The following is a 12,149-nucleotide window of genomic DNA, read 5'->3' on the forward strand; positions in this document are numbered from 1 at the left end:
TAGACTATAAAAAGGCCTTTGATAGCCTACCACATAGCTGGATTAGGAAATGTCTGGAAATGTATAAAATAGCTCCTACTCTGCGAAACTTTTTATCTGTAAGTATGAGATTATGGAGAACCACACTGATGTTGAACAATGACAATGAATCTCTAATTGCTGGAGATGTAAGAATTTCATGTGGCATTTTCCAGGGTGACTCACTATCACCACTCCTCTTCTGTCTAACCCTAATACCGCTCTCAAAATTGCTCAATGATGCACAGTATGGTTATAAAATATTTGATAAAAATATAAATCATCTCATTTACATGGATGATTTAAAGCTCTTTGCAAAAAATGACCAACAACTCAAAGGCCTACTAACGATTGTTAAACAATTCAGTGATGACATCAGGATGCAATTTGGCCTTGATAAATGTGCAAAAGCTACCTTTATCAAAGGAAAAATGACAAATACATCTAATGTGAACCTTGACCAGCAAAATGTCATAAAAGAGTTAGAAGCAGCGGAGAGCTACAAATACCTAGGGGTAATTGAAGGGGACAATATCAAGCACTCAGTGATGAGGGAAAGGATCAGAAGAGAATGTTATCGCAGGGTGAGAGCAATACTGAAGACAGAGCTGAACGCGAGAAACAGGATCGAAGCGATCAATGCTCTAGCCATACCAGTCGTGACTTACAGTTTCAATATCGTTAACTGGTCAATTACTGAAATATGTAATGTTGACAGAAAAATACGAAAACTGTTGACAATGCATAGAATGCACCACCCTAAGGCAGATATAGAACGTCTTTATCTGCCAAGAAAAGAGGGAGGTCGAGGACTTCTACAGCTGGCATTATCAATGAAGGTAGCCACAATTGGCCTAGACACCTATCTGAAAACCTCTGAGGACTGGATGCTAAATCTTGTCTTAAAACATGAAAGCAAGAAAGCATCTTACTCAGTAACAAAACAGGCAAAGGAATATCTAAGTGAATTCCAATTGCAACAAATTCAAGAATTAGACGAACTAGAAACACCTGCAGAAAAAGCTAAGTGCTTGAAAACCCGTGCTAAAATTGCTGCCTTAGATATTATGACTGAAAAATGGCATGGAAAACCTCTCAATGGCAAATACCCAAAGAGAGCGAATAATGCAGATATTAACAAAGCCCTTACCCACCAATGGTTAATGGCCTCTGGCTTGAAATCAGAAACAGAGGGGTTTATCATAGCAGCCCAAGATCAATGCCTACCTACAAAGAACTACCAGGCCAACATATTAAAGAACGGCAGCTCCCATTATGTCGTATATGCCAACAACAAAATGAGACCATCGATCATGTTGTCTCCATGTGCAGTCTGCTTGCGCCTACAGAGTATCTCAACAGGCATGATAGAGCTGCACAATATATTCACTGGGTAATATGCAAAAACCTGGACTTGCCCCATGATAAAAACTGGTGGGAACACAAACCACCCCCAGTACTTGAAAATGATCACATTGCAATCCTCTGGAACTTCACCATTCAAACTGACAGAAAGATAGACGCAAATAGGCCAGACATCATATTGAAAGACTTCAGACAAAAATCATGCCTCCTCATTGATATGACTGTCCCAATTGATATAAACGTATCTGTCAAGACCTACCAAAAACTGAGCAAATATAAAGATCTTGAAATAGAAATTAGCAAAATGTGGAATCTGAAGACGAAAACAATACCTATTGTCATAGGTGCCCTAGGAATGACAGCGAAACGGGCTGATTACTACCAGGAAACCCCAAAATGGCTGAAGTTCAAAAGATAGTGCTCATGGGAACTGCCCATATCCTACGTAAAATACTGTCTATGTGATCTCAAATTTTAAAGCAAACACATAATTTTCTTATGGTTTCTTAAACATTCACTTGAACAAAACTGTACAAATCCAAATATATGGTACCCTAGGCATAACACCTACATGAACTTCTAACTTGTTGTCTCTTGAGGTCTCTGGGTGAGACTTGGATCCAACTTGTACAAATGCAAAACAAAAGTCAAACATAAAATAATAATAATAATAATAACACTATACCAACACTATGGAATAACAACAGAAAAAGATGGTATAAACACACGCCAGAAAAGGTCACAGAAAACGAGAAAGCAACCATACTCTGGGATATGCCAATACACACAGATAGACAAATTAAGGCAAATAGACCAGATATAGTTGTCAAAGATCATGAAGAAAAAAATGCTTTCTAATTGATGTATCAATACCAGCAGATGACAACGTTTCCCTAAAAGAAATGGAAAAACTTTCAAAATACAAAGACTTGGAAATAGAGATAACTCGAATGTGGAATCTAAAAACAGAAACAATTCCTATCATAGTAGGGGCCTTAGGTATAATAAAAAAATATTCAGACAAATACATAACAAAAACACCAGGACTTACAAATATATATAACATACAGAAAATTGCACTACTGGGCACTGCACACATCCTACGCAAAACACTTTCAATACAGTAACCATAAGAGCATCACAGCAAACCACAGCACATACCCAAGGCACACAGAGCTGCGCTCGGTAGTGAAGTGAAAGCACGTTATAAAAATAAAACTACTGAATAATAATAATAATAATAGGGCTGATTACTACCTAGCTCAGATACCAGGAAACCCCAAAATGGCTGAAGTCCAAAAGATAGTGCTCATGGGAACTGCCCATATCCTACGTAAAATACTGTCTATGTGATCTCAAATTTTAAAGCAAACATAATTTTCTTATGGTTTCTTAAACATTCACTTGAACAAAACTGTACAAATCCAAATATATGGTACCCTAGGCATAACACCTACATGAACTTCTAACTTGTTGTCTCTTGAGGTCTCTGGGTGAGACTTGGATCCAACTTGTACAAATGCAAAACAAAAGTCAAACATAAAATAATAATAATAATAATGGTTTCAAATTTTGCCACAAGGGCGGCCATTTCTGTGGGAGGGGACAAGTAGATTATATAATAATAAGTACCTAACAGCTGGGCTACGGAAAATGAAGAAGGTAAAGCTAGTGCCAATTATTGTTGGGTCTTTGGGGACAGCATCAGAAGGCATCAAGTGGAATATAAAGAAATCGGAATAGAGTGGCCAGTAGAATTGTTACAAAAGCTTTGTCTCCTTGGCACGACCGGAATAATTAGGAAACAGATACCCTAGGCTGCATGCATCAAGCCAAATGTGCATGCAAGACTCCAACAGTTCAAACTAAACCTGAGTTTAAAAAAAAAATAATAATGATAATCCTTTCTACTAAAAACACAAGGCCTGAAATTGAAAGGATGGGACTAGTCGATTGCATCCGCCCCAGTGTTTCACTGGGGCTTAATTTATCGACCCTGAAAGCAGGAAAAGCAAAGTTGACCTCAGCAGAATTTGAACTCTGAACGTAAGGATGGACGAAAAGCCGGGAAGCATTTTGCTCGGCCTGCTAACTTCTACCAGCTCGCCGCCTAAATAACAGTGAAGATAATGGTAATAATAATAAAATAATAATAATGATGATGATAATGATGATAATGATTACAATAATGAATGAATTACTTGTGTATTGATGATTATCGCTTCGAATTTAAATTCCAATTTATCTTAGATGTAGATAATGTTTATGCTGGAAGGAAACCGAGATGTCACATTCATACCCTTTTACAGTATGTTAACGGCGTACGAGGTATATTTGCAGTATTCGACCCAGAGCGTTAAGTTACATAAGTACAACACCTTAAATCTTTTGTTTCAGATTTTTATAGTTTCTACCGTTGACTGCCTCAAAATTATATTGGAAGAAATAATAAAATCAATAATTTTTGCAATAATTGAAATATTGCACTAGAAAAAGTTTTCGAAGAATGCGTCTATATTTTTAAAATATTATTAAATAATCATAAATATGAAAAATTTCAGGACCAATTACAGAAATTTATTTACAAAGTTTCCAAATTATTTTGGATTAGTAAAACAAACAAAAGAAGAAACCACGATAAATGAATATAAAATAATTGTTACTAGTAGCCACTTCATTTGCTTCACTAAATTTTCACAATACTTCATAGTTTCAGAGGAAAAGAAAAACGGAAACAAACAAAAAAAACAACGAAAAATGCTAAAACAAAGGGGAAAACATGTTGAATATCAAGTGTAATACTTAGTTTCGAGACAGTTTAGTTAGTATATTAGCTGCTGATTTTGTCTTCACAGAATATATAATACTTGTGTTGAAGATTGTCAATTAGTGAGTGATATTTTCCACAATTTGGAGGGGGTTTTTTCTGTGAAAAGAAATGGCAATTTCCTGCATTGATGGAAGGAAATTACCACTAAACTCATATAGTTAATATTGCGTCGTTTCTATGACGTTGGTATGGTTTTCTTTTTGTATAGGATCATGCAGAGTGAGGAATTTTATATAGGATCATCGCTACGTGCTGCAGACCTCTTTACAGACATCGTGACCTGGCCACTTGCGTACTCAACTGTCATGTATTTTGTTGTGGCATTTCTCTGGTCACCGCTACCAAAATATCTGTTTTTCTGACACATGATCATATTTTTTAAACTCTGCTGGAATTTATTGCTGAAAAAGCAATATATAACTGGATTTGTTCCACTATTTGCAAGTCCAAGCCATTGAGCTATCGGGACGATAACTTGATTTAATAGTGTCGTGCTTTGTAAATTCGGTATGAAATAAACGCAGAGTTGTATGGTGTATATTGGTAACCAAGATAGTCCAAAGAGCAACACAACCACAACAAGCATTTTGACCACCTTGATTTTTGATTTCATAATTACCTGAGATTTGTCACACAATCCTGGAGAATCTCTGTTCCACACGCGCAGACCAATTAAGATATAACACAAAATGATTAATAACAGCGGTATAGTATAACAACAAAGGAAGATAGCTGCAAGGAAAAACGCTTTTCCTGTTTCCGCATCTGGCCAATCAGGGAAGCAAATGAATACATTACTGTGTGGAATTTGCCTATAGAATACAGCCCACGGTATCATTACAAGAAGTGCAAATATCCAAGTAGATACAATAATAACTCGTGAAACAGTTGTTGATATTTTGAACTGTAAGGTGTAGCATATAGCTAAGTATCTGAAAAAGACAAGAAAAGTATATTAGTGTAAGTATATAAATAAATATAATATACATATATATACATATATACACACATGCGTACATACGTACATACACACATACACACACATACACACACATATAGATATATATATATAAGCGCCTATGTATATATACAAATATAAATATATATGTAAATGCACATATGCATGTGCGTATATATATATATATATATATATATATATATATATATATATATATATAATAACATAAATAATATATAATTATATGCATATATCCATACATATATGTACATACCTACGTATGTATGCATACATACATGCATATATGGGTACAGGACATCACAAAAAACATTAAATACAATGAGACACGAAAACAGATAAACGAGATATGCAACATAAAGAGTATAACCCTTCGTCAGTTGTCCCTGTTCCATCTACTCCGCGTTTCGTAACTTGGAAACGCGGAGTAGGTGTAACAGGGATAACTGACGAAGGGTTATACTCTTTATGTTGCATATCTCGTTTTTCTGTTTGTTTTTTTCGTTATTTGAAAAAAGTTCGTTTTCTGTTTTCGTTTCTCATTGTGTATAACGGTTTTTTTGTGATGTCCTGTACCTATATATGCATGTATGTATACATATATATGTAGATATGTACATATATGTATGGATATATGCATATGTTTATATATTATTTATATTACTATATGATCGAACGCCACGCATCCTTTCCCAGGTAAGTTTTATCTATCTATCTATCTATCTATCTATCTATCTATCTATCTATCTATCTATCTATCTATCTATCTTTCTATATATATATATATATATATATATATATATATATATATATATATATATATATATATATATATATATATATATATATACATACATATATATGCATATACATACATACATACATACATATATATACATACATACTGATATATATATATATATATATATATATATATATATCTGACACAGACGTACCACATTGATTTCAACTTCTCAAGCGTTAAATTAATAAACAAAAATAATATCTGTTAAAATTTGTTTTCTCCGTGTTGCTCTTTTTGATGTTTATTGACTTTAGGCTACAGCACACAAGCACGTAGTTTATAAATGTATATATGTGTGTATACGTGTGTATCAGCGTGTATGTGTGGTGTGTGTCTTTGACTATGTATATACTTACATACAAATCTACTGGCACATTCACGCAGACATATACATATATATTTAATGGTTTAGTGAAAACGAACGGGAGGTTCTCAGCCAAGACCTTGGCAGCCATTGACGCGTCAGATCAATATGATTGATGTTCATGGCGATTTGAAAATTGTCGTCAGTATGAAGTTCATAGAAATGCTGAGAATTTCAAAATGATTGCAGTCGGGGGAGAATGGGTTGTATATTTAGTGTCGAAGAGTGACCTAAGATGAGACATAGGTGTGACGAGAGAAAGAGAGGTAACGGTGCGGCATGAGAATGTAAAAATATTCCAATCTTCTGGTTCATACCAGAGATGGCTAATTGTGTATCAGAGACTGCCCCATGAACACATGTTGCTGCTCTACGTACGTTCTGACAGGATGCTTCTCATCTAAGAGACTAAAAGTCAATGGAGCCCATAAGCCAACCGCGTGGTTCAGAGAATCGCATGCCAGTTCAAAGGCGAACAAGTACATTGCCGAGACTAAAGACATTGATTTCCATAATTTATTGAAGCGCGAGAGCACAATAGTGATTGATATGAGAGTGAAGCTTTCTAAAGAAGTCGTAATGTTGAGCAATGGGAATGTCGTTGATCCCAAGGTAAGGAAGGTATAGGAGACTGTTACTGCTCACCACACTCTCTATTACATGTAAGAAGCTGAATGCGAGAGTGACACGCTGATAGTTGTAAGGGTCAGAGTTTCGACTGGAACACATTGCAGCATTCTTCCACATTTTAGATAATTTATGGTTTGCAAGTGATTGAAACTTTTGGTGAGGGTAAGAAATGGCGGTGTGGATGCATTATTTGAGTGTAAAAAACAAAAAGTGTCAGAGCCAGTTCGTTTGCTGATGTCAGATGACCAGAAGTAGTTCTTGCATGCATGTGGTGTGCATGTGCACTCATGAATCTGGTGGAGTGGAAAAGGAAGATTTGAGAGTAGTTTGGCCTAATGTGCATTACACACACACACACACACACACACACATACACACACACACACACACACACACACACATGTACTTATGTATGTATGAATATGTTTGTGTGCGTACGTGCATGTGAAAAATTCGATTTTTACTGATATCCTAGTGAGGAATGTTGATGAAATTTGAGAGAATTATATGGAAAAGAAGATTGAGGTGTGTAGATTTACTTGTTAGTAAGAAATGTTAAGATATGTATATAGATGTAGGTTGGTCCAAAGTTCATTAGCAATACGAACATACAACTGTCCATCCAGTTAAGATTTTGGTTTTGTTAGTTTGGAAATGTAGACATTCACACATTAATTCCTAGACAACATCATGATACAAATGCTTCCTACCCAGCTAAATAGACAAATTGGTCTGGTGATGTTGTTAAGCCACGCCTCGTGATATATCTTTCATCACTCCGCTTCCAAAATTGGATATTACAGAATATTCCAGAATTCTACTAGAAAAATAGTGAACTGTCAGAATCATTATCATGCCAGGCGAAATGCTTGGCAACATTTCGTCTTTAAATTCTGCCGCACTCGACTTTGTCTTTCATCCTTTCGGAGTCGATAAAATAAGTACCTGTTGAACACTGGGGTCAATGTAATCGACTTACTCCTTCCCAAAACCTGCTGGCCTTGTGCCAAAATTTGAAAGCAATATTACAATACAGAGTAAGGAGGCGGGCTGACAGAATCGTTAACACGTCGAGCAAAGTGTTTGCGGCATTTCTACCGTCTTTACTTTTTAAATTCAAATTACGCAGAGGTCGACATTGTCTTTTATCTTTTCAGGGACTGTAAAATAAGTATCAGTTGATTACTTTCTACCTGCCACCGAACTTGCAGGCCTTTTTACAGAATTCATTATGTGGGAAGAGAAGCACTCAGTGGCAGGTCACCAGTATGAAGATAACTTTCTCCCTTTTCCCTACGAGTCTTGGAGACCCTCGAAGAGATCATAAATGTTCTTTCACTGATTAAATGACAAATAAAAATAGAACACTAGCATGTCGCTTTGCTTCTATGCAGAATCATTTATTCTATGTGATTCAGCTCACCTAACTGTCAAGTAAGGCTACATCTTTCTCTAGAAATATTGGTTCCAAATTTTGGCACAAGGCCAGTCATTTCGCGGATGGCAGCAAGTCGATTATATCTATCTCAGTGTTGCACTGGTACTAACATAATCGTTTCCGGAAGGATAAAGGGGCAAAGTCGAGTTTGGTGTTATTCGAACTCAGAACGTAAAACGTACGAAATATAGCCAAGCATTTTGTCCGGAAGGCTAACGATTCTGACAGCTTGCCACCCTTTTCTCTAGAAATATTACGAACAATCGACTGGAACCATATGCTAAGAACCAGAATATTGTACTCGGGATCTGCTTATCTTTAATCTCTTTCAATCTGTGAATTTAGATCCGAGCACCAGTTCTGGTAGTGATTGTTTGATACGTTATGTTACATTTTCGGCTGAAAATAGAGAAGATATTGTACTGTGCAAATATCGGACTCTCAGACAGTCCTATCATTCCTATAGTTGTCCCCTTTATATTTGAGATAACTGCGATCCCGCTAGCTGAATAAAAATTTGAACTTAGGATAACTTGTTTATTTTCTCATTTGGCTTAGTTTGGAGTGAAGAGCAGTGCCCATAGCATTCGAAGGCCCTGGAAGACCAGAAGGTTCGAATCGGATAATATAGCACTTGGCCAAAGAAACAGAGAAGAAGGAATTGCATTGGGGCACATTTCGTGGGAGGAAGGACTGAATGTAGAGGTTAGTGCAAAGTCTGTGATGGGAGTGAAGGTGACTCAATATGGGTGATGAGAGACGAGGCCATGAAAACAGACGGCGTGTCTATAAGGCAGAGATTGGAATATGATGGCTAAAGAATTCATGCTAAATATTCAGACGCTCTATAACGTGATAAGGTTAAAATATACGTGTAAACATCAGAACGGTTCCAGATGTGAGAATACTGAAATGTGAGATTTACTCGATCCTTGTTAGTAGTTAGTAGTAGGTGAGCTATTTGCTTATGTTGTAAAGGAAATTTATTACTTTTATACTGCATTTGTTATATTTTGCAATTTGCACTCATTATCAGAGATCTTCGTTGAAAGTAACACCTAAAATTTATGGTGAACAAGGGAGTTCTAGTTGCGAGCGGAGCATATTTAAGTGGCGATGGTGGGGGAATGATGGAAATAGTTTTAGAGGCGTCTGTTTATTGACTCAGTACAGATATGTGTGTGATGTTTGGGTTCCTTTGGAGATGTCATTTGGATTTGGAACGTTATAGAGGTATACAAATTGAATCATAATATACGTAGAGATGACGAATGAGTCGTCGAGGCATAGGGGAGAGAGTGTTGGGAAAAAGGCAACACTGAATCATACCAGAGAGGATTGAATGTAGATTAGATAGAACTGTATCACAACAGTGTAATCTACTAACAAACCACTGACCTACCATACATGGGATAGACGAAGTCTAATAAGATCGTGGCGGAGGATCAGTTTGCCAGCAGATTCTTATGACAGTCCCTGTCAAATGTATTTCTTTTAATCACACGAGGTCTTCGGATGAATAGAGCAACGCTTCCCGATATGTTTAAAAGTATAGTTATGATAGCAAACATATTCTGAAGCTAACCGCCATGTTTTGATTAATAAAATGTTTAGAAATAAAATGACTAAACGAAAAGCACAAATAGAACGACATAAATAGATAGTATAATTTATAAATTTAATCATGCCATATTAATATATAATATTAATAAATAAATATGAAGAATAAAGGATATATATGCAAATGAATTAAATTCTATATATTTTGGTTAATGTTTTCTTCCAATTAATCTTAATTATCCAGTCGCCTTTGTAGAGATTTAACAGATAAAAAAAGAACACGAGAAATAGAAAAAAATATAATCAATTATCAGCGTTCAAAATTGTTTTTCTCCAGCACCGATCTAGTTAATTTATCGCACAATTATATCATTATGTTTACAGGACATTCATTAAATTTTCATTATGCATGCCTACACATAGAAGGTTTATAATTCTATCAATTATCTTCACATAATTGTCATCATCCCTTACACATACATTCGTGTTGATGAAAATCTCAGCATGTGAGGGCATTTTCAACCAAAGTAAGTTAATCGATTACAGAACATAGATATTTCAACGACAAGCGAATGATATAGCTGAATTAGCAATGAATCTTTAGCAATTTAAAATATTTCTGTAACAAATGTAGCAGCGCAATTTCAAAATATTTGCACATTATTAATAGCTTCGGCTCGATCAGAAATGTAGGAATACTTTAAGTAAACCTATTTATGTATCAGGTAATCGCAAGAATAAATCACTGAGATTTGTAAGTTTGACGACGATTGTGTCACAGAAAAGTGTGATAACGTACAATAAGCCATGATTTAATTAATTCTGTTTCAAAATATTTTTAGCGTTGCTCCATAGCAATTAGTGTGAAATGGGATTGAGTCTATAATCTCTAAAGAGAACTGGCAGATCTAACAACAATGTGTGTGCATGCTTGTGTCTGTACATACATACACACATACATACATACATACATACATACATACATACATACATACATACATACATTGTATATATGAGAAAGCAAGCATAAAACAAAACATACAAACCTGCACGTATGCATACATATGTGCAAAAATACATACATGCAAAAAGCATCCTATTGATGTTGTTGAAATTCGAATGAAGGAGCCTTAGATCTAGGTTAGAAACCAGTATTGGCAAGAAATCTTGAAATAAAACTGAATGACATACATACATAAATAAGTGTGTATGTGTGTGCGTGTGTGTGTATTTGTGTGTATGTGTTCGTGTGTGTTTAGTTATGTGATAATATATGATATTTTAATTGTAGCTGTTGGGTTTCCTGTGTTGATGTTTGATAACTTCTTTTGTTGATTTCTAGGCAAACACCTCCATCTAACTATCGTCAAAGACCACATAAGCAATGTTAAATACATGAAAGTATGGTGGGAATTAATCGTTCCTTAAGTCTGCTTATCTTAGCGGTATCTGCAAGCAATCTGGACGGGAGCTGCAAGATATGTATTGTTCAACGAACAGAAACTTCGAAAACATTCAGGATAAACAAGACAAGTTTCCTTCAATAACAGAAAAGTTAAATAACTGTACCCTGTCCACACGTAAATACAATACAACTAAAACTACCAAAGTCACTGTAAATGTTTTGCCTCATATATGGGTCATTGAAAGCATATGTCGTGGTTGGTTAGGATATTCGGCTCACGATCGCAAGGTCATGCGTTCGATTTCCGGCAGCGCTTTGTATCCTTGAGCAAGACACTTTATTTCACGTTGCTGCAGTCTACTCAGCTGGCAAAAATGAGTTGTACCTATAATTCAAAGGGCTAGCTTTGTTACGCATTATGTCACGCGGGATTTCTCTGAGAACTACGTTAATGGTACACATGTCTGTGGAGTGCTCAGTCACTTACACGTTAATTTTACGAGCCTGCCGTTCCGTTGATAGAACCAGCTGAAATCCTTGCCATCATAACGGACGGAATGTCAGACAGTGAGTGAGGGAATGAGTTAGTGTTGGGACATTGCCAGCCTATGTCCCTAAATCAAGGCTTCCTTATAAACATTAAAGAATATTTTAACTCGACTCAGTGTTTGATCCTCTTCAAAGGTCAAGATGAAAATTATCATCCTGTCTACTCTTTCCCTGTTAGTATAAAAGATTTTGATTTTGTCTCAGTGTTT

At 35.8% G+C, this 12,149-nt stretch overlaps 1 protein-coding gene across 1 annotated transcript in view; it reads right to left on the bottom strand.

The window, feature by feature from the left end:
• Positions 1-3,938: 3,938 nt before the first annotated feature.
• The window catches only part of LOC106870661 (neuropeptide SIFamide receptor), a 324,203-nt gene continuing 315,992 nt past the window's right edge, over positions 3,939-12,149 (bottom strand). The window contains exon 3 of the mRNA XM_014916811.3: positions 3,939-5,145. Coding sequence (XP_014772297.1) covers positions 4,443-5,145 — 703 coding nt within the window. The 3' untranslated portion in view covers positions 3,939-4,442. The remainder of the gene's footprint in view (positions 5,146-12,149) is intronic.

Source organism: Octopus bimaculoides, chromosome 2, assembly GCF_046866305.1.
Source record: "Octopus bimaculoides isolate indiv1 chromosome 2, ASM4686630v1, whole genome shotgun sequence".
Lineage (NCBI taxonomy): Eukaryota > Metazoa > Mollusca > Cephalopoda > Octopoda > Octopodidae > Octopus > Octopus bimaculoides.